Here is a 24,773-nt window from a genome sequence, read left to right on the forward strand (position 1 = left end):
AGGAATTGAGGCCATGAATTTGAGAACAAGTTGGGGTACATAAGGAAGATTGGCGGTATAAAAGGGAAGAAGAAATGATATATTTAACCTCAAAAAATTTAATAATAATGCTGAGATGATAGTCCAAGCTCTTATATGTTCCAATAAATTAAAGACATATTATCAGTGTTAAAGTTTATGACCAGATACATGGTTAATTAAGGAATCTTCCTCTGTCTAAGGAATTTAAATGATAGATAGCAAAGTGTTGTTCTGAGAATATGGCTCATGTGAATTCATGTGAATCTCATAAGAGATGAATTCAGAACAATTTGGGCTTCTGAGTTCTAGGAATCCCATTATAAAATCTCCTTTTATTCTTCATTTATTACAACAACTATTTATCCATTCTGATGGTTCAGCTCTTTCCCAGGGTGTTTAGTGATATATAACATGGGTTTTTTTTTATCATGGAATAAATTGAACTTAAAACTATAACTCTTTAAAAAATATAACTTCCCTCAAAAGGATCAATATAATAAACACTCCATTTGATTGGTGTTAAGATACAGAATAAACCATCTTTTTACTTCTGAGAATGTTGTGAAGTATAAAACGGACATCCTGAATTCTGAGACGTGAAATGTGTAAATGAAAAAGAACAGATAAAACATGATAAATTTGCCCAAGTGAGCAGCAACCAGTTACACGGAACAGTAGCTAAAAAATACAGAACTTCTACACTTAGAGTCAATGCCTGTTTGACCTTCATATATAGCAGATGATTCGAAACGATCCTAAGTAGTCAGGGAATATGCATGGAGCAAGGGTAGTGCCAACCCACCATTTACCAGTGGCTTCCAGTCCAGGGACTCTTCTAGAACTTGTAAATGACTTCGCTCAGTCTTCTTCTAGTTATGAAAGGTTCATGGTATTACTATCCCCATTTGACAGTCCAAACTCCAGTTTAAAAATTAAGGTTCTCAACTCCCTCCCCCCCCCCCCATACACTGTTAGAGTGTAGGTGAATGAAGCATCAGATTGAGGAAATGCAGAGCTCTCTTGACCACACTGTGTTCCACGATGTTGAGAGTTCCTGGGGCCTGAGCAGAGTGTGGAGTGAGGTGAGCATGGCCACCTACCTGCGAGCACCCATATTCCAGCCACACAGGCGGAGATGGCACCCTGAAGCCACCAGGTCAGGGAAAGACCTAAACCAGAAGCTAAACTTATGAGAAATGCTGGAATACATCCGGGAAGGTGTTAGATAAGGAAACAGCTTTGCAAGAATTCAGAGGATTCAAGAAATTTAAATGACCAGAGCAACAATCAGACCTAGACCATGTAGCAGGGACTGAGTAATGAGTCTTTATTCAGGGACTGTGGGGATGGCTCAGTCAGTAGAACACTTACTACAGAAGGATGAGGACATACGTTTGAATCGCTAACACTCACATAAAAAATGCACACATTTAGAATCTCAGCAAGTGGGGGACTAGTGATCCCTGGAGATCACTGACAAGTTTTCTGAACTGGATTGTTCCAGCTTCAGTGAGATACCTACCCTGTCTCAAAACAGCAGGTGAAGAGTAATTGAAGAAAATACCTAATTTCATCCTGTTACCTCAAGCTAATGTATCCATAGAATACATAAACTCTTCCCCCACGTGAACACACTATCTTAGTTAGGGGTTCTATTGCTGGGATGAAACACCATGACCAAAAGCAAGTTGGAGAGGAAAGGGTTTATTTGGCTTGTACTTACATATCACAGTTCATCATCAAAAGAAGTCAGGGGAAGAGCTCAAGCAGGAAAGGAACCTGGAAGCCGAAGCTGATGCAGAGGCGATGGAGAGGTACGGCTTACTGGCTTGCTGTTCATGACTTGTTCAGCCTGCTTTCTTATAGGATCCAGGACCACCAGTCTAGGGTGGCCCACCCATAATGAACGGGGCCCTCCCTCTTCAAACCCTAATTAAGAAAATGCACTACAGGCTTGCCAGCAGCTCATACTCCAAAAGACATTTTCTCAAATGAGGGTCCCTCCTGTTTGATGATTCTAACTTGTGTCAAGCTGACATAAAACTGACTAGTACACATACAGACATACACACACACACACACACACACACACGATACATTGACATCCCTGCCAATGATGTGTGCCTTATTTTTCTAAAACACTGCATCTCCTTTCTTTTCCATAAACTCCACGTGGGATATAAAAGGGCCCTTGTCTTATTTTAGTGAAAGAAATTTTCAGTTCATAGACTTGAATTTTTAAAGTTCCCACAATATGCAGAATATTGAGCTAATTTTCATCAATTTTCAGAGCTTTCTTAGACATGGTTGATAAAGACAGAGTTACATAATAACTTTAACTTTGATTTATATAATTAGACAAGTTTCCTGTTAGTGAAGAAATTCAACCGTTTCCCGTGCTCACAGATTGAAAACTGGCTTTAGTTTTCAATGTATGGCAGATCCTATTTTAATACCCCCTTATTTTCATTAAGGCAGTAAGTGAAGGCTTTAAAGTATAGACAGAGTGATTATTTGTTTCTGTTAAAAATAAGAGAACCCAAATTCATTATAATTCCTGTGAGGACAGCAGTATTGTATTAGAATGCCACACTCCCTCCAGTGAATAATCTGATGGAAACTAATTATTGTAGACCAAGAAGGGATTGGTAGTCATTCTCCTGGCTGATGTTGAAGACTCAATTATAAACTGAGGCTGTGCAGATGAGCTATTTGAGGCAGTTAACAGTAAGTCATCCCAGCTTAGAGTAAATGGTTGATTGCGCTTTCCTTCCAGTTAAAGTAGCCCCACTTAATGAAGTTATCACTCTCCATTTTCCAAATTCCTACAGGAATGAGATAAAAATTCTATTAGGCAATTCCTATAAATAATCACAGCATAACAGAGAAAATTGTGAAGTTTTATCTCCCATTGATAATGGAAACATCGAACAGGGAATAATAGAAAAGTTTTGATTATCAAATAGAACACGGGATTGTGTTTTCATTTATTACCTTTGTCTTCTCTGTGATGGTGAGAGGGGCGGAGGGACCCATAAAGGCAGCTGGCTTCATTCTGAAGCAAGATGCAGATAAGAGCAAACGTCCACTTGTCAGCCCTTCAGACTGATGTAGCAACTTTAAAGGAGCGCCTAGCATCCTTCTCAGAAAGCTGTACCTTGATGATGAAATCAAAAGCTTGGGCACAATGACTCTAGTCTAGATAGTAAAAAAAAAAAAAAAAAGAAAAAAAAAAAAAAACACCTTCAAAGCACATGGTTACCAGACAACGCTGCAGAGCCCAGGCTCCAGTGGTGAGCGAGGTGAACTCTGTTGTAACATAGGTAACAGTTGATCATGAAAAATGGTTTACAAATAAGAAAGACTTTTAAATTCAGGAGCATGCATTATAAAGACTACAAGCTGTTGTGACTCTGTCATGGGCTATGACATCATCACTCATTCTCAGTTACATTGTCCCAGTGGTCATGGTTGTGCTTCTAATTGCGGCTTCTGAGCCATGATGCTACTCACACAATGCTTATGGGTAGAGAAATCCTTATGGGTAGAGAAAGTTTTACCCATGTTTAATCACCAACCTTCAGTGCAGTGATCAAGTAGAGAGCCACCGGATAATTCAGCATAAGCATCTGAATGAGGACAGTATGCACACATGACTTTTGGATGAGTGAACAAGGTCAATTTGCCATGGATGATGTTTTCCAAAGCAAATCTTAATTTGCTCTACAAATTGCTCTTGTTTGGCTACAGAAGAAGAGATTCTGTGACGCCTTTGTTATTCTTGTAATGGGAAGGAGTCATTGATTTAATCCACATTTATTAGCTCCCATGTTTCTTGGCTTGGAATGTGAACATAGTGCAACTGAAGTTTCTACAAAGCTGCCATCTTATTGGCCAGAACTGGATTCCCTTCCAAGATTAGGCCTGGTAAATTCAGACAGAAAGTAAATAGAATGCATTCCTCTTGAAGCTATAGGATCCATGGCACCTTGCTTTGTCAAATTTAACAAAGAACACCAGACTCTAGAGTGAACTGACTAGCAGGACAACATTTACAATTTCAAATACAATATAATATTTTATAACATAATCCCAATAGTCCCAGTAACCACAAAACAATGTTGGTTAGAAGTGATAGAACTTGTTTACTCAAGGACATACACAAGAGGTGGAAATCCTGAAGTACATCAGTCCCCATAAGGTCTGTTTGCCACTTTTCTCCTGAAGAAGCATACTATGCCACAGACCAATGCCACCCTCCTATACAGCTTGAGGCAGTGCCCTGAGCTTCTCTATCAAGGAAGAGTGGGGGTTGGCACCGTTCAGAAGTGATTCCTTCATGCCTAAGTCTTTAGGATGGCTTCCTCATCACCTCAACGGGGTGGTCTTTACGTGTGACCTTGTCCTTTCTCTGCTCTCTCTACTGTACACACACTCCCCTCCAAGAAGGCTGTGTGACTGAAACGAACTGCCTGATGATCATGTGACCCTCAAGTGTGGCAAACAGCTCTTAGCACATTTACCAGACAAGCTCTTGTTTGCAATTCAATCGTGAACCAACTCATACTTGTTTTCAGTGAAGGTCTTTAGCTTATCGCAGGGAGAGATCTAGGCCAGGAGGTCACCTTGGCATCTCATTTACACACACTCTAATATCTTAGCAGTCATATTTTATTTTCTTGAGGTGATAATTCATAGACAAAAATGAGATCGTTTTGGTGCTAATCATTCAAGTGACAGTTTGGTTCTTAATGAATGAATATGCCAACCCAGTGACAGCTTAGCTTTGAAATGAGTCACCTGGTGAGATATTTTTCTCATTCCTGAATGTTTACTTCTTTTAGCTTACCAGCCTTTTAACCCAATTAATTTGTAGTACAAAGTACATACATCATTGCTTTCATGCCTTAGCAAGTTATTTATTATACACATACCAAGACCTTGCCCTATGGTACTCAGCATGCTGTACACAGTGCCCTATTTGGCAGTCAGCAATACTTTGGGGGAGTTAAGTAACTTGGCAATACTTAACTGTACTCACCTGTACTAAATACTATATAACGGTACTAAAGTACAGTTAGTGTAGGGAGACAAAACTCAAATGCAAGATAACTTGGCCATGTATAGTTAGTGTATGAAGACCAAATACAAATACAAGGTTTTCTAACTAAAGGTCCTGACTGGTTCATGCTCTAAATACAGGCTTCCTTAGCTTCATCCTTATGAAAATAACTGTTCAATACCTTCCAGGTTACATGAGTTGTATAGTGCTACTTAGCCATTGCGAGATGATTTTCACTGGTTTGTATTGTGTGTGTTATTTCTATTGTGATAAACTCCATGACCAAAACCACTTCAGGGGGGATGAGGTTTATTTCATCTTGCAACACTCAAGTCAACAATCTTTTACTTAGGAAAATCGAGACAGGAACCCAAGGCAGGGACCTAGAGACAGGAACTGAAGCAGAGACCATGGAGGAGTGTTGCTTACAGGTCTACTCGTTCTGGCTGGCTCATCCTGCTTTCTCATAGAGCACAGGACCACATGCCTCAGGATGGCATTACTCACAGTGGCCTGGGCTCTCCCCACATCACTCAGCAATCAAGAAAATGCTCATAGACTTGCCTACAGGACAAGTAGATGGCAGTGATTCCTGCTTAAGCTTCCTCTTCCCAGTTGATTCTAGTTTGTGTTAAGTTGACAAAAAACTAAGCAGCATGCTTTCAATAAAAGATACATTCAAGTCTTAACTCCCAGTGCCTCAAAATGTGACCTTTTGGGAAACAGGATCTTTATAGAAATAATCAAATTAAAATAAGGCCAGTCTGATGGGTCCTGTTCAGATATGACTGGCGGCTTTATAAAAAGAGGCTATTTGGGTGTGGACATGTGTGTGTGTGTGTGTGTGTGTGTGTGTGAGAGAGAGAGAGAGAGAGAGAGAGAGAGAGAGAGAGAGAGAGAGAGAGAGAGAGAACCCACAAATGATCGCCATAGGAAGAGGAAGGACTGGAGAAATATACAGATAGACCAAATAACAGTAGATTGCCTGTATACCAGAAGATGCTAGAAGAGGCAAGAAAGCATGGTCTCTGTGGAAGCTGGATCTATGGAACCTTTGACTTCAGACTTGCAGTCTGTAGAACTGTGAGACAGAAGCTTCCAGCAGAAGCCAAGCTCATGACACAGCAAAAGCACGGAGTTCTCTCTTGCTGCTAAGAACAACTTCTTGCTTTTATCTTTCATGTTTGGTGAGATAGTTCAGGTATCTAAAACATCTGACTTCTCTGGCTGAAGGTGTCTTGTTTGACTTTTATATATCTGTGAAGAACGGTTTATTATATTTTTTTCTCTTTTACCACAGCAGTCTGTTCAGTCTGAGAAACTGATAAGCCTAAAAGTAGCTGTAGATGACTTTATTACTCTCAATGTGTGGGTTCCCCTTGAGGTTTGTCTTTCCTTCTTTCTGTGTATTGACAACATTTGTTGTTTATTGCATTGGAATATTACACTTAGGTTTCAGACTGACATCTTCTGGGGAGTGCCTAAGAAAAGGCCCTTCCTCTTTGCCTTGTTAAATCTTATCTTAGTAGATCACCAACCCTTGCAAACGCTCTCTTTTCTCAACTGCTACTGGAGCCCTAGAAACAAAACGCAGTGCAGTAATAAGGGTATTATGTTGCTGTGCTCTGTTCAGCACCTGCTCCCGGGCTATCAAATAATGAATGAGCATGGATTACACACCGTGAAAACAGGAGAATCTGCCCCCTTGGTGTTAAGCATCAGACAGTTGCAAAGGGCCTTTAAAATGTACCACCTGCCGACTCACCATGGTAAAGGCAAGGGAATACTTGTTTACAGGTTAACATTTAACCAGGCTGGGCTGAACTTTTAAAAATTTCAATGAGGTTAAGAGTTTCATTAATATGTAACCTGTGAGCTGCGTTAAATACAATTTCATTTAGTCTAGCATACATTGCAATACGAAGTACAAATTTTACTCTTTAAGTTTAATTATTTAATACTAAACAGTATTGTCTACTTATATATATACACACATAAGTGCATATATATGTCAGGCCCATAGCTGGGAGTAGAATTTTGGGGGTGGAGGAAATTACTACCAGTTCTTTTTCCTCCCTCCCTCCCTCCCTCCTTCCCTCCCTCCCTCCCTCCCTCCCTCCCTCCCTCCCTCCCTCCCTCCCTCCCTCCTCCCTCCCTCCCCTTCCTCCCTATGTGCAGAAACAATCCCACACGAGTTAGGATTTAAAGGGGTATTTATTTTGGGGGGGGGTAAAACTCACAAAACACCAACCGTCAGGAAAGGAACTCATTCGCTGGAGTGGGAGCAGGAACCAAGCACCGGAACCAAGAGAGCAAGCTGAGGCTTTCAGCTCTTTTTTAAAGCTAAATTTTAAGACCACGCCCCAGTGTGCTGGTATTTCAGCAACTATTGGCTGAAGAAGCGGAAGGTCCTCCCGCAGCACCTTCTTTCTTCCTCTTCTTTCTTTTTCTTCCCCCTTTTCTCTTCTTCCTCTTCTTCTTCTTTGTCTTTTTCTCCTCCTCTTCCTCTGTTGTTTTTTTCTAGATCACAGATAATGAGATGACACCAGCAACAAGGACCTACCTACTGAGGGAGCTGTGATACAGATTGTGTTTAATACTTTATAGTAAATAGCGATTCGAGCAAGCACACTTCTGAAAAATATGGGCTGCTTTAACACTGTGCTCACAGGCAACCTGGAATATTGACAGCATGGGTGCCAGGGCTAGCCAGATAAACAGCTCTGAGGGTCAGAGCAGAGGGCATGTGAGGGTAGGAGTGGGGCGATGAGTGTGAGCAGAGGTTAGATCATTACCACATTTAAACGAGTGTGCTCACATAGCCCTGCTTTATGTTTGTACTTAGTGAAGAGGCCGAGCAAGCAGGGAAGGCATGCACTTGAGCTTGATTTTCACTCTAGAGGGTGTGGTCAGTAAGTTAGGATGGGAGGGATTAGAGAGGTCCTGTTAGCTGTTCTCACAGTCAGAAAGAACCCATGAGCTGAGGCGCTCAACTTCTTATCCTGAAGATACGAGACAGACACATTTTCTACAAAACTAAACTATCAAATGCATTCTGCTTTAAGGACCTCAGTATTTCCACCTCAATGGATCACCTCTGCCATATTGAATGACAGTGGTCATAGGCAGCTTGGAAAAAAATGGGAATGATTGTGCAGCACTAAACTGTGTCGTGGATGCTGTATAAGGGTTTTGAAGAACAATGTAGACTTAGGTATACTTTACTTATTTATTTTTCTCAAGACAAAGTTTCTCTGTGTACCCCTGGCTGTCCTGGAACTAGTTCTATAGATCATGCTGACCTTAAACTCAGAGACTTGTCTGCCTCTGCCTCATGAGTGCTGAGATTAAAAGCATGGGCTGCTTTGCCCGACTTATACTTAAGTATAATGAAGCTTAGCATGTGTTGCCGTGTGTAACAAGTGAAACCTGTCACCATTATGACATCACAGTGGCTAAACTGACATTGAAAACACCTGTTTATCTCTCAACAGTCTCAGTGTCTCATGGCCTAGTTCTCCCTGCTCTGGACACTTGCTAATTATTTGTTCAGTGCATTATGAAATGTAGCTGAACAGTCACTTTGTGCCAGATTCTATAGTAAGAGATTTACATGCATCACTTAATTCAATCAGCACATCGTTATGTCGAGAGTTCACTGTCCTTCATTCTATCAGGCAATGAGTTTAGAGCTCAAATAATGGTAAACCTAAACTCACATGGCTTCAAATAATAAAATAAATATTATCTTATAGAACTCGAAAATCCAGATGAAGTTTATCAGAAGATTACTAATTTGACAATCCAGCAGCAGCATTGGCCAAGCTGCTGCTTTCTCTTGCCATTTCCTTCTGTGGACCCTCCATCCTCAGCCTGCTCCTCTATGTACCGCTAAGAAGGCTCTGGTAGTCCATGCTAAGTCTTCTGAATCCAGTGACTAACAGTTCTTCTTAAAACTTCCCTCGGGATGCTAAGGGGGTTTCTTTTTAGCCTTGCATTACTCTCCCTCTCACTCAGTGGCTCTAATTGGGTCATCAGGCCATTCCTGGTCTGGTAACTGCAGTCACATGATGGGACATTTCTTAGCTTATGTCTAGAGTCAGCATAGCGTAGGTGGAACTGTGCCTGGTTAAATATCCAAGGGAAAGCTGCAGCCACCACTGTGAGAGTGAAGAATGTGTCTTAGGAAGGTGATCACATTTACCCATGGTCCCGGAACCAGGAAGCTGCAGGTTTGGGATTTCAAGCTGGGTCATCTGACTATAAAGCCCACATTCCTAATTTCTGCCTCTAGTGAAGCTGGGACTATCTGGTCCTGGATTGAAACCTTTGTTACTGAAACTGTTGCCATCGTGTGACTCTATGAATTAGTAAATCTATGTATTTAATTTTAAATTCCATGTATATACTCGTTATATATATTTATGTTTGTAAAGCCTGTTAATTGATACATATCTTCATATTTTTAAAAATCATATGTATACATATATAGTCAAACATGATGTAACACAGTGCACGCTGTATGGGGCCTATGTTTAGTGTGCACTAATTGCTCCCTCGCCCATCTGTCACAGATACATGCGTGTTCTTTCACTCCAGTCAGGTGGAAATAATGAACAGGCACATGGCAGCTTCCTCTAGAGTTGAAAGCCTAACACTTTTCAGAACCCAAGACTTACAGATTGGCTTTTAATTCCAGAGGCCAGAAGCTCCAAATCTTGAGGAGCACAGGCCTATTGCTGCAGCTTCCAATGCCAGACACATAGATCTAGGCACACAAGTCAAAGGTATATTGTGCTTTCAAAATTAGAAGCTTATAGCTCTGTGCTTTCAGAAATAAAGGCTTAGGGCTCCCTCCTTTCAAAGCCAGCAAGCGGCTGTAGGTACCCAAGAAAAGGCTTATTGCTTTGCGCATTGACTTACAGTGACCCAGTAACAGCCAGTAATACCATTATAGCTTTCAAGCGCTCTGTGTCAGGCCCTAAGCTCTTAGCCTTGGCATCTCTGGAACTCTTCTAGGGCTGGGATTTGCAGGTCCTTGTAGTGTGAAGCGGCGGGGGCTGCGTCCCGCCACCCAGCCGCCGGCTAACTTTACACCCGAAATAATTACACGGAAACTGTATTCTTTTAAAACCCTGCCTGGCCCATAGTTTCAGCCTCTTATTGGTTAACTCTCACATCTTCCCTTAACCCATATTTAGTAATCTGGGTAGCACCACGAGGTGTGGCTTACCAGGAGAGATCTTAACCTGCGTCCATCTCGGAGAGGAGCAGCATGGAGACTCCCTATGGCGAATGCCTGAAGCGTCTCCCCCACTCTACTTCCTTGTTCCCACAATTCTGTTCTGTCTACTCCACCTACCTAATTTTCTGTCTCTTAAAGGGCCAAGGCAGTTTTCTTTATTAGTAATGAAAGTAACACATAGACACTCCTCCATCAGGTCCTCTGCTGAGCTCTTTGTAGCCTCTCACGGTGACAGAATCCACTGTCAGTAGCCTTCATAGTCTCTATCCAAAGTCTTTGCTTTTTCGTCTCTGGGATTCCTCGCTGGCCCTGAGCTGCTGAGTGTTCTGAAAGTTTATGGCCCCAGCAGTTTCCAGGGCTTATAGCCTCCTAAGTCATTCACAGGCTGCCTTATGCTGTTGTTCTTCAGGGCCTGGAAACCCGACGGTTTCATTTATTCTTAGAGTGACCGGCTCGGCCCAATAAAGATCATAACAAGTAAAAAAAAAAAAGTGGCCTTGTGTCATAGCACAGGGAGGTTGTCAGTGCATAGGCAAACGTTCCTGACAGACCAAAGGAAGCTGACATAGGATGCTTATGATGTCAGAACAGGGCAGGGGCAGATGACAGACCCTAGTTGTGCAGCAGAGTTAACAGGTCATCAATCAGAGGCTTTGCTCTGAGTCACGCTGGGAAGTGCTCCCTACCTGGCCTGGGTGGAGACAGCAGCAAGACAGGAAGGACCATTGAGAATGACTGCAGGCCGGTTCACCTAAAGGTCACTGATGTTTCTTGTAACTTGAGTGACATCTCCCAAAGGTGCTGCCAACTGTCCAGGGCAGTTGTAACTGGAGAAAGGCCAGAATGGAAGTCGGTGCCCCGGCTGTGCTTGTCGCTCTGCTGGGTCACTACCCAGCATGTCTGTTCTTTATTCTGAAGATTAGAGCCTGTGCAGTCCTACGGCCAGTGATCTCTTTTCTGTGAGCTAACCTTAAAACTAGCTGCCATCTGAATGGCCCGAGAGGTGTGCAGTGTGAAAGGCTCAGTGGTCTTGGTGCCTCAATCCTCCCGCTGCAATGCGCGGAGGGGAACAGTTTCAGAGACAAGACCCACCTGGGCAGATGTGATTTTGAATTGATTTGATGCCTTTGTTCGGGTTCTGTATGAAAATGCTAATGAGAGAAAGATCGGGGGAAGGCAGATTTTATGCTGACTTCCTAGATTGTGGCTCTCTGTATAAAGCACAGATTCAGTTCTTGGGTATTTGTGTGTGTGTGTGTGTGTGTGTGTGTGTGTGATGGGCAGCGTGGATGCTGACAGTTGCTGTGGTCCTTACAGCTGGAGTGGAATTTCCTCAGGTCCAGGAAGGATGCAAAGCAGCCAAGCTGCCACCATCACAAGCCAGCTGATTGTCATACAAGGGACATCATGATTGACAGTTCCTCACTCAAAGCTGCTGGGCACAGGAGGAGAGTCTAGCAGTTTCCCATTAAGCAGTGTGTCACCAGCAACTTCGATTACTTAAAGGGGAGACATTCTGGGGGTTTACAGCAAAGATGTGACATCCTTGTCATGGTACTTTGTCTAGCATCACCTACTTCCATCAGTCAAGTATGTTTAGGGAGGGTCGTTCTGCGTCTCAATACCAATTATAAAAATGCTGGCATGTGCTTTGCCTGATACAACTAGATGCATTAACCCAGTGATACCTCCTGGCCCAGAGGAGACCCATGAGAGGACTCCACCCATGTCTACCCCAGTAGTATTCATTCTTTGAGCTTCGTGGGCATATGATCCTAGCCATTAAATATTTGCAAATTTATTTACTTGCATAGAACACATATTCCTACTTCACTTAAATCCATTACACTGTCCTTATGTACAAACTAATCTTTCTAGACCATTTTATCTCACATTCATTGGTTACTGAATACCAGGCTTGTTTGAAGGAAACAGACAAGGGGAGATTTATTAACTTTCTAGAGTCAAACATAGCCAGGATGTGGTCCACCCTCAGGCTATTTGGCATCAGCAGCACTCCAAACTGCCTGGGTAAATAGAACTCTTTCTTCTTTTTTGGTAAGATAACCTGAATTTGGTTGCAAAGACCCAGGTTAGTGTTCAGTACTTGGGCTAGGTCACTCACAGTGATTATGTTCCCAACATCTCCATTTCAATATGGATATGAGTTAGTATGGCTAGTGACTTCTAAAAGTTACTGGCTTCCCTAATAAAAGAGGAAAAACCCATTTATTAGTGCTGAGTTCAGCTCCTCTCTGCCCTAGAGCTCTAAGTGATGTCTAAATCTGTAGCAAACATTCTGAGATCAGGAACCAGCAAATCAAATTGCTAATGGGACAGAATGGCAATATAGCATTCAAAGCTGGGGTTTTGGTGGCAGTGTGGAGTCAGCATAGGAGCCTGGATGCATCATTCCTCCTGAAATGTTTCTCATGGGTCCCTACCTGCTCAGATCACTAGGAACACATCAAGCACACCTACAGTCCAAAACCCAGGAGTTTATTGGTATTTGATCCAAAAGAAAGAGCTGCAGATGCTGGGGACTCTGGGGATCTTACAAAGTGTGAGGAAGGGCTTCCGGGTGGGGGGTGGTGTCTGGACTCTGCTGATTGCTTTGGAGAGCACTGAGTAAGCCCTGTATTTCCTTAGAAATGGATCCTGCCAGAAAACAGAGCAGTGGCCAACTACCCATCTTGAGAGTTTACCCAGGAACTGGGGGGAAGAAAGTGGTCCAGGTCTTAACTGCTAAAGACACAGCCACCATTCCATGGTCAGCTTTGTAGTTTGCCTGGTGCATTTCCCTCATGCTCAGACAAGATCCCATGGTTGCAGGGCTATCTTCCTCTCTCCGCTATGGTCATAGCGCAGACTTCCAGCTCAGTGATCAAAAGCAGAGCACATATCCCAGCTCATCGCATGAGAACACATCCCAGCTGGCAGCAGTCAAAGCTGCCATATGCACTTCCCGCATAAGCCAGGGGTAAGCTTATTGTCACTAGCATCAAAACACATGCAAAAAAATTACATAAATGCAAAAAAATCAAGGCAGCAGTTAATACGGGACCTGACTAGTCAGTCTGAACTGCAATTTTGCTCATTTAAGCAATTTGCATCGGTGCGCTCCTCCTTGTTGGAGCATCCGCGCAAGCAGCTGTCCTCTGCCTTTAATTTTGATTCTCCTGCACGCACTTCTACCTGCCACCCCCATTGTTCTGATGTCTGGTTCCCTTTTTCTGTGACCACATCCCTCATTTGTCTGCAGTTTTAACATCATGTATCTTCATCCACTCAAAATAGGGATCTGGGTTTACATAGCCAATGTTCTAATCCTGGCTCCACTCCACCCTTCAGTAACTATGGGACTTAGAAAATTTCCCAGTCTCTCCTGAATTCAGAATCACTATCTTTCAAGTCAAATTGATAATACTGTGTTCCGTCAGGTATTCGATGGAGCAGTGGAAGGAGTAATTGAAATAATATGAGTAAAACACTTTGCATGGTTTTCCGGCAAATGATACATAATTGATACAGACATTTCATTATAACCTTGTATGCTTTATAGGACAGTAAAACAAAACAGCTTAGGGCATGGACCAGCTGGTTTTATTCTGTGACTTGTTTCCTAAACAAGGCATGTGCTTGACATACAAATCCTGCCATCCCCAGACTTTTGGAGTCATAGTCTGCTCCGTAAAGATACAGATGTTCTTCTAGCTTTGTCTTATGTTTAATTCTCTTGGCATCTGGAAAGTTAATTTGCTTCATTTTCAAATGACAAGTTTATTTTCCCTTTCGCCAGAGAGGATGCCTTTGGTTCTGGAGTTGAAATATAGGAGATTACTTGTTTTTTTTTCTAATTGAATACTCCTCTTCATCACCTAATTTTTAAAAGGCATTTTATACTGGTTTCTCTATTAATAGACCTGGTTCCCTTTGGTTCCCCCTTACCTCTAGATGCTGTCCCTTCCCTAGCCTGGAGCATTTTTACTTTAACCCTATGGATTTACAGTCCACTGTGTTCTCAGCGGCTGTGGGAGTTGGCCCTTCTATTAACTGATGCGTGTGGGTTTCCACCAGAGAGGATCTGAATCAAAGGTGCTAGTGGTTGACGTATGCTAAGCCCTAAAGGAGAATCTTCCTTGGGCAAGCATCATTTCCAGAGACTGTAATTTTTTAAACTCTCATTACTAGGATTATTGTATATGGACATACTTTCTTAAGCTGGGGTGTCTGTACTCCCCAATTTTGGAAACATGTGTCTTCAAGATGAATGCATCTCATCTTCCCAAAGAACAGATTTTTCTCTACAATAAATTGAAAACTTTTGAAAAAATGAAATAAGACTTGGGTGTATATATATTGGTCTATTTTTCATTGCTAAACCAAAATATTTGTAGCTGGGTACTTATAAAGAAATGGGATTCATTTATCTTGTACTTGTGGGGACTGAAAGTCCAAACACCATAGCACTGGGAGACCCCTGCAGCTTGGTAGATATCTTTTGTGGCAGGTGGCACCACCAAGGCAGGAATACATGGAGTGGGAGAGATCCATGGTGACAGAGGAAGCTGCAGTAACAGCTCAGCAGAGCAATCTTTCCACTAGGCTCTGCCTTTTCAATATCAACGTATCTTAAACTTCATTCACTCACCTGATCTTTAAGAATACATCATACAGTAGAATCTGTGTATGATTTATGAATGTACAGTAAGAATATATGACCAAAAATACACTTGCTGTAGGTCAATCTTAGTTGAACTGATCAGCCTCTGAGAATATAAAAACACCTCCTCTCTTTTCTTAGGAGAAGCAAGAAATGAAGATCTTGATGTACATTAGATTTACATCACTTTGTGGTGGTAGTTCGAGCTTGTCAGGTCTTGTTTGGTCATCTTGGATGAGCAATGTCATTCTCTCAGCTACCCTCTTTTCTCCTGTCTATGCAGGACTTCTAGAGCACAGAGTTCTTCTGAGACACTAAAGATACTTGTTATCAGATGTTTGTTACTCAAATACCATGGCATAGGCAGTAATGACCTCAACCAGATGCAGTGTCATTGCTTAGAAGGTAGGACAGGTCCAGAAAGTGTTGGGGATTGTCTCCAAGCATCCCTTCTGTGTTCATATCAGGAACTGCTAATCAATCATGACCCTCATTCCCTTTGTCCATGGGAGCCTTCCTTATCAACATAGTCAGAAACTCCCGATTCACTTGGTTTTTCAGGAACGTAGCTACCATCTTACTTAAAATAGCTAAACTACTCATTGAGGAAAAGGCATGCCATTTACAAACAGGGTGATTGTGAAAATATTAGTAGATTATTGATTGACGATCAACTTTGCTTTGCTGATTTATTTTGGGAATGGATCAGGAATACGAACCAACTGTCAGGGGTTCTTTTAGAACAGGACGTGGGTGAATCACAAAAGATCAGGCCTCAAAGACATTGAAGGTGAGGCCGGCCTCTCCACTGTACACTTCACTTAAATGTAGCTTTCAGCCAGGCTCTTTCAAGTCTTAGTGGCAGCTGGGTCACAGCCTAAGGTTTCATCATGGTTCATGCCAACATTGGAAATGTGGGATTGTGAAGAGGTTCTTGCCCGTTTCTTGACTTAATGTTTCTGTTAATTCCCCGAACACGCGCTACTGGAGTTTAATGTGTTTTCTACTGAGTGTGCTTCCACATCTGCTCCCTCCGGCTCTTCTCCCTCTCTACTGAAGAAACCTATCTTTCTTAGGTGATGACAGCTCAGGTGCTGGGGAGCTGGAGAAGCAAGAGGTCCTGGAACAGGTGTCTATCGATGTCGCTTTTGTGTGCTAAGGGGGCATGTAAGCTCAATTGTCAGGAAGAGTTGGTCAGAAATTCACAGGCTATAGGAGAAGCCCTGTGAGAGGGGGAAGGTGTTGGGCAGAGAAGATGAGTGACAGGATGGGAAAAGAGACACCAAAGGTTTAAGGCATGCCAAATGACATCTTCATGGACCTCTAAAACTCCTACCCACATAGTCTTATCATGATAATGAACAGCGCCTGCTTTCTTATCATGATAATGAACAGCGCCTGCTTTCTTACTATATAATGGATGTGTTTATTGGAATGAAAATTAGAAAGCATTTTTTAGCCTAAAAGTCATGTGTATGTAAAAGGAATATCAAGAATGTACAACACATTTGTTGAACATTAGAAATATTCCCTGTGGTACTGAGAGCTCACAGTCCCTCTATCTGATCTTCTACTACTGGTTTCTGTACTTCATCCTCCTCGGAGCCAACAGCAAGAGATGCTGGAGGTGAGCAGATGCAGCAGACAGCCGTTAAGACCATGTTTAAGTGCAGGCACTTGCCAGGCAGTAGGGGCTCTACCTTTATTCCTTACTGTAGCTCCATTATGGAGATTAGACCGTGTGCGCAGATGATAAAGTGGAAGGTATCTGAGAGAGCTTAAATTACACGAAATGCAAGGAAAAGAGCTGGGATTGTAAGCAAAGCTTGTGAGGTGTAATCTTAGAGCACAGTATCAGAAAACTCTGCTTCCTGTTTCAACTTAGGTTTTGTTTATAATTTCTTCTCCCGTCCTCCCACCCCATGCTTTTAATATAGGTCTAGTTTGGGGACCAGTAGTCCTTGTGTGATACTCTAAATCTTATGCATTACACACACACATACAACACACACACACAGAGAGAGAGAGAGAGATCGATGGAGGGAGAGAGATGAATTTTGAAGAGAGCGGAGAAGAGAGAGAGAGAGAGAGAGAAGAGGAGAGAGAGAGAGAGAGGAGAGAGAGAGATGAGAGACTGAGAGAGGAGGGTAGGGGGAAGGGAGCAGACGAGGGAGGGACGGGAGGAGAGAGAGAGGGAGAGAGAGAGAGAGAGAGAGAGAGAGAGAGAGAGAGAGAGAGAGAGAGAGAGAGAGAATTTCCCCTCTCAAGAATTTGGGGATAACCCAGCTTGAGAGTGTGTAATACAACAAAACCAAAACCAAACAAACCTGTTGCCTAGTCAGAAATTGTGGGATGCTAGGGGAAAGTTCATTTGGGTTTGGATACAATGAGTTCCTTGTTCCCGACTGTCACACACCCCGTGTGGGATTGTAGGGTGAGCAACTTGACTCCCGGGTAGGTACAGCGAATGGATGTAATTAGTCTATTAAACTCCACTAATGTCTTGTAAAGTCACTCATGTGAGAATGGCAGATATATCAGTTCCACTTGGACCCCGCCACAGGGAGCATTGGGTTTCTTCCCTGACTATTTATAGTCCTTGAAGGTAGAAACAACAGACTCAGTGAGACACAGCTTTGTTGGTCTGTCGTCAGGCCAAAATGCAGCAGAAAAGTACCATAGACCATGTGTGTTCCAAGACTTGTATCTGGCCACTCTCCAAATTCAAAGTCCCCATCTAAAGTCATATGCTCTAACTGCACAGAGTTCAGCCTTTCGTCCCTCACCCTGATGCACGCTCAGACACTCACTAAAAGGGCCAGGTTTGCAGCTGACAGACAGCGAATGCGGTGTAACCAGCATCAAAGACCTATTGGGAGGCTTCTGTGTTTCTGTTTTGTCTTACAAAATTTAGTACCAGTACTCAAGCATAATTTTCATGATGAACATTTACTAAGACACTTTACTCTCTTCTGGGCACTTTTATGAGTCCCAGACACTACATTAAACAAGACGTTCTTTTCTCATAGAACTTTAATCCTTATGGAAGAGAAAGAATTAATGAGCAGATTAACAATGAAACAACTGGTGGTGATGGTATTTTACTCATAATAGGACAGGTCTTTTTTAAATTTTTATTGAGCTCTTCATTTTTTTCTCTGCTCCCCTCCCTGCCTCTCCCCTCCCCTTCAGCCCTCTCCCAAGGTCCCCAAGCTCCCAATCTACTCAGGAGATCTTGTGAATAAGACAGGTCTTAACCATGGGATGGAGTAGGAGGATGCACCATGCTCTCTAGCCATGGACGTGGGCAGGGATCATGACTGTGAGCATAAGGGACTATCTGGGAAGTGAGGATAAGGAGGCTAGGGAGCTGGAGAAAGCAAGGTGCATGGTGGAGTCTGACCCATGCTGACATACTACTGGGTATAAACGGCAGCAGAAGTGGTGTCCCTCTTGTTCCCCGTGGGGTGGAAGCCAGTGAGAGCTCAAGCAGGGAAGGCGCATGGAGTGCAGTACTCCTTGCCAGATGCTAGGAAGATAATGGATGATCAGAAGAAGACGGGGAAGCAAGAGAAAGGTACCACTGCAGTAACTGATGGGGAAGTGCTTTTGCAGCAGCAGCTATGAATTCTGTTACTAATTCATCTTCTGACGTTTAAGTTGTATAAGATATGAAACTGGATCATTTTAAGTGACAAAATACAGTGAATACTTGAGCATGGTTGAAACTATAGCCACTTCACATCCTCAGAGCTTTCCTGTTGGCCTGCATCGGAGCTCTGTATCTTTAAATGATAAGCCATCGTTCCATGTCTACCTTAGTCCACAGGAATATCTTTCATGTCCTTTATTTATGACTGCTCTGCATACCACTCATAACTGGAATCATACAATAATGGCTCCTTCGGGTTTGACTTGCTTCACTCAACACTTGTCTTCCAGACATTAATATGTTCATTAATGCTGTAGCATTTATAGGAGTTCTATTCTTTTCAAGGGAACAGTACTCCATTGTAAGTATAATTGGAAATGTATTTTGTCCTTTTCATATGTCAATAGACACCCGGGTTGCTTTTGCCTTTTAGCTGCTGTGAATAATAACACTGCTTTTGGGCATAGGCCCATATATCTCTATGCAAATTCCCATTCAAACCTCTGGGCTAAACACCGAAGAAATGAAGTTGCTGTATCATGAGGTATTTTCATACTTCATATTCTGGGAGGTCTCCATGCTATTTCCAATAATTTTATGATTTATCAGGAGTTGCCAAGAAATTGGTGTTAGGACTTCAAAAAGGAAACTTTAGAGTTCAAGATTTTCACTTTTAAAATGGGAGCACTATGGGGCCAGATCCTGGGGCAAGGAATTCTGGGATTATTTTGGTGCTGTGTGAGTGAGGGTTATGGATAGACAGAAAGGCTCTGTTCAAGGAACTTTGTATTTTCCGTGTTTCTTAAACCGATGACACCATCAGACAAGCAATTTTATGTACTTATATGTAATTCCAGGGTGAGGACCAGAAATGTGCTACATATGCATTATCATTTGGCATGTAAATACTATTTAAAATCATAAGCCTAAATGCAGTCATTTAGTGGGATGCAGTTCTGCATAGGCTTAGATTTTGATAGAGCCCAACATCTAGAGATTTGACCAAGAAGGTGCTAGCAAAGGAGACTGAGGAGGGATTTCTGTGGTGGAGGAAACCTAGTAAATGAATTTTGTCTAAGCCCTGAAAACAAAGTGTGTCGTGAGAGAAGGGGTTATCTGCCCCCACTACAGGACCAAAATATGAGTAGCTATGCCATTGGATTTGGCACAGTGAGGGGAATAAAAGTGTCTGGCAAAAGTAATCTTGAGGACCAGAGGAGGAGATGGGAGTTGGTTAGTGACCTGAGATAAAAGTAGACGATGCCACTCCCAATTCCACCTGCCAGCATTCAACTCAGGAGTGTCATCATTAAGGAACAAGTAAGATGTAGCAATGGGCAGAGGTGGACTCTTCGAGATTCGGTAGTAACATAGTCTCAAAGAGGAGGAGGAGGAGTAGGGGTGGAACACAAGGACATTTACCAAGGGAATATATGAAAGGAGAGAGGATCACACTCCAAGTCCCATAGAAGAGCTGGTATACCATAGCCAACGAAAAATCAAAAGGTAGGTAGGTACACAAGGTTCTCTGGTCTTTGCGAAGTGATGACATACGGTCACCTACTGAGAGGAAACAAGAGGTGAGGGTATGGGGGGTTTAGGGTATGATCAAAATGTGAAGAAGTGACCTCAGAGTAGGCAAGTGCCCCAGAATTGCCTGGCAATTGAGGATATGAACCCTCAATATTATTTCCAAACTGTTGTGTTGAGAGCATAGCTTCTCTCTCTCTCTCTCTCTCTCTCTCTCTCTCTCTCTCTCTCTCTCTCTCTCTCTCTCTCTCTCTCTCTCTCTCTCCTCTCCCTTCTCTCTCTCTCAGAAGAACTTTAATGCTGATTCTGCAGTGGCCAGATTCTCATATGTCCTCCGACAACCTGCAAGGGTCCTTTGCATCCTCAGCAGCATTCACTGCTGGTTGTTCTTGCTTTCTTGATTTGTCTTCTGAATGTGGTTGGTCCTCAGGATGTCTGAGAGGATCCTAACAGCTCTGGATAGACACAGAGTCTAATAGCTTAGGTCTGAACTGTAGCAGAAAGTCCCCACTGCTCCAAGCTTTTGAAGGGAGCCTCGAACATACCTAGTGCTGTTGACTACTAAGTTAAACTACCTATAAGTGAAATAATCATCTTAAGAAAAGTGGTTTCACATTTTGATTTATATTAGGGACTGAAGTGTTTTTGAAGAAAGGAAATGGAGATTCAGAACTAGAGAACTCAACTGTTCTAACAAGAATTTTAATGTAATTCTCTGAGTTTCTTTTCAGTTTCTTTCTTCTGGTACACGAATAAACGATTTTATCATACTGCAATTTTCCTTGTACTGACTTAGAAGTTATCTCATTATAGTGTGAAAAAAAACCCTGTGTAGTTAGATTATAAGCTTATGTAACTTATTACAATGCTTAAAACTTCACATTTTTATTAGATTTCCTCATATTCTTTCGTTGATTTTGTGACGAACAAGCACCTCTACCATTTTATACTTTTCTGGTTTGGTTCCCTCTGTATCTTTCTCATCCTCCCCATCCCTGAGGGAACAAGGTCTCATTTATCTCCCCATTATCTGACTTACCTAAGTGGATAAATACTGCGAGAATATTGAAGGAAGAAAGCATAATCAAACAATTATTCATCTCTCTGATTTCTCTGTATTACTCTCTGAGTTTCAAGATAGATTCTGGGAAACCTAGCAGAGAAAAAAGATGAGAAAGTCCAAAAAAAAAAAAAATCAACCAAGATACTCAAGTACCTCATAGTAAATTCACAAAATGTGAAATCTGTGCTGATTCATTTCTGTCATGAGCCCCCATAAATACAGGTGAAGAGATATTGATATTGGTCCTGACATACTCAACTTTTTCCTGCCTGAACCTCTTGCTTTCCTGGAAAGCAGTGAGGTCAAGTGGATACAATTTGAAAATGGCAGAAAGAGCCCTATGTCTGCTTTATCTACAGCTTCCTGCTACAGCAAGTTTTGGTGGTGTATAATAGCACTTGGCCTGTACTGTTGTGTTGGAGGAAGGGCACTGGGTAATATCCCATTGTCTGTCTCAGGTGGCGGATCCATAGCTTCTCCCTAACTCTGCCCTTCTTTCTCCCAGCATACAGCCTACCTTTCCCCACTTCGTTCTGTACTTCCCTGCCATAGGCTCAAAGAAGTTCTTTATTTATTAACCAATAAAAGCAACACACAGACAGAAGGACCTCCCACACCACTGTTGGATCCATCTTTCCATGTGCTAGACTTTCTCTGGGTCTCCTTTAGTGACCACCACGGACTCTGGCTCTATGTGCTGTCCACAAAATCATCCCGGCATCAAGCAGGTCAGGAGTCTAAGCATGAAGAAGAGTTGCACATAAGTGTGCCACATATTACAGGGGAGTCAAAACCACATCAAAGCATTTGATCCAGCACTGGAGAGTCATGGAAGGTTTTCTGCAGGAAGTGAGGGCTCTTATTACAAGGTTGCATCCGCTGTGTCTCAAAGTGGTGGTGAGCAGGTCTGATTTGGGTCAAAGAGCAACAAGTGCAGTAATGAGCAGGCAAGGGTTTGCAAGGACTATGTTAGAGGAGCCTACATGTGCACATGGGTGGAGCACAGAGGCAGATAATGCAATTGCTTCTACAGCATATGTGAGTTTGGACTTATTAATTCTTTAAACAAAGGGTTTGGAGACAGGTCGGCAATAGTATGAGAGTGCCTCGCCACAGAATCCTGCAATTTGAAGTCCTGTTACATTACCTTTTTCATCAGTTGTGTCCTCTGGCACAGAAAGAATCCTGCCCCAGAGAAAGGTGATCCCTCTCTGGATCCAAAATATAGTTAACAGCCTAAGGCAGGATTCACAGGTTCATGCCACCTGAATGCTGGATGTAGCATGTACTCGCTTCTGTTTATGAGTCATATTTTTTGTAAAGCTTATTAATTTTGTTAAGGAAGGATAATGTCCAGTCTTGGTCTGTCAAAAGCTAAGGTCATTTTTTTTTTATTCTGAAAACATAAAAGCTACTTGACCATGCTGATAATGTGTTCCCAAATCTATTTTAGAATTTCTTTCCTAATGGCTTTTGTGACTCAAAGAAGAAGCTTTTTAGTGGTACATTAGGGAAATATAGTTAAAATCTGAAAATAGAGAATTTTGGGTTGTTGTTAACTATAGTGCTAGTCTGTGACTGAGGAGAACTGCTCAGGGTAATCATTTCATGAGAACATTGAAATCACTGTGGCCATCAATCTTCTCATGTGCCCTCACAGATCTCCTTTCAGTGGAAGAGAGTGGCTTTCTCTCCCCTGACCATCTCTTCGATTTTATTTTCATGTCTAATAACAAAGGTATATTTTAAAGGTAGACAATATGGTACAATGACAAATATGTACATAATAAAATGAATGTTGCTGTCAAGCAATTGCCATTACCTTCTCATGCAATTACCTTTTCAGCTTTGGGTTGAGCATGTCAGAAATTGACCAGCTTAGCAAATATCTACAACACAATGCAATGTATAGTATTTATAGTTATCATGCTATACACTAACTTGTAGTTGATTTGTCTCCTTGACTACACCGAGTACACTAATTAAGCAATTAAAGGTATGAAACCATGTGTAACTGGGGTTTCACAGGAAGATGCAGGGTAATGCTCCATAGATCCCTGTTGACTAACACTTTCATGCTATAGCAATTAAGACTCTCGGTGAACGAGACAAGCCCAGTTTCCTAATCAACACAGGAAATGTTAACTGGCTCAGATTCTGTGATAACGCGATGAAGTGCGAGCACGGTGCTTTAACCTCAAGTAGGATGTATTGAGCATTTTTGCTTTCACCATATGACACTGTTTTATTATGAACAACTTTATCTTTTCCTTATTTCCTCCCCTAGGGATATGAAACCTGACAATATTTTACTGGATGAACATGGTAAGTAAATGATTTGCTTGTAATCATCTATATGACATGTATTCACAACACACTGATCACCTTAGCTTGATTCATTGGACATTGGGTGATATATATACACACATGTATTATATATCAATTTCATCTGTGTGTAGGAGAGACAAGATAGGGAAATTTTATATGTATGTAAAACTCCAATAATAGATTCTTAAATAACATTGACATGTAATAGAACGAGAAAGTCATTCTTTACTTCGTTTTCTTCCAGTACTATATCTCTTCTAGAAAACTATCTGGTTGGGGCTGGAGAGATGGCTCAGTGGTTAAGAGCATTGTCTGCTCTTCCAAAGATCCTGAGTTCAATTCCCAGCAACCATATGGTGGCTCACAACCATCTGTAATGAGGTCTGGTGCCCTCTTCTGGCCTGCAGACATACACACAAACACAGAATATTGTATACATAATAAATAAATAAATAAATAAATAAATAAATAAATAAATAAATAAATAAAAGAAAACTATCTGGTTGTTCTGGTACTAGCTTTTTTTTTTTTTTTAAATATCCTTCTGTGAATGACAGTACTAATCGGAATGTAGAGCATTTGCCAGGTAACAGTACCCACCAAGTAACTGAGATGATTTTGTTAGTGTCTTCTTTCATAGTTTGCATCTTGTGAAGGCAAATTCCATCTGCACATAAGAGAGAGCAAGTCTTATGTTCAGTTTTTTTTCAGCAAAGAAAATAAATAATCTTAAAGAACTAAAGTGGTTAAAAATGGTTTATTGGGCCCAGATATGAAACTGGTAGTGGAAGACAGCTGTAGTCCTGAAGGTGACAGTGGAGATCTAAAGTCTATGCACACTGACTAAATACAAGATTTTGCCAACAGAATGAAATATGCATGTTTTTTTCTTATCATGTTTTAAATTTTTTACCTTATGTGTATAAGTGTCTTTCCTGCATCTATGTCTGTGCACCACATGTATGCACTGACAGCAGAGGCCAGAAGAAGGCATAGGATGCCCTGGAACTCTAGTTGCTGATTGCCATGAACTACCACATGAGTGCTGCTAATCTAACCTGGCTCCTCTGGAAAAGCAGCCAGTGTTCTTAGCCACCCAGACAGCTCCTCAGCCCCCTTCTCAAAAGTTTAAAGAGACTTTCTGAATTCACGGATACTACATCAGGAAATACTGTAGGGCACACAGCTTGCCTGGTGTACATGGGAGAG

At 42.0% G+C, this 24,773-nt stretch overlaps 1 protein-coding gene across 1 annotated transcript in view; it reads left to right on the forward strand.

Moving 5' to 3' along the window:
• Stk32a (serine/threonine kinase 32A) overlaps window positions 1-24,773 on the forward strand; it is a 77,885-nt gene that overhangs the window by 24,574 nt on the left and 28,538 nt on the right. The window contains exon 4 of the mRNA XM_038331261.1: window positions 23,524-23,561. Within this exon, the coding sequence (XP_038187189.1) occupies window positions 23,524-23,561 (38 nt within the window). The remainder of the gene's footprint in view (window positions 1-23,523; window positions 23,562-24,773) is intronic.

Source organism: Arvicola amphibius, chromosome 5 (genome assembly GCF_903992535.2).
Source record: "Arvicola amphibius chromosome 5, mArvAmp1.2, whole genome shotgun sequence".
Classification (NCBI taxonomy): Eukaryota; Metazoa; Chordata; class Mammalia; order Rodentia; family Cricetidae; genus Arvicola; species Arvicola amphibius.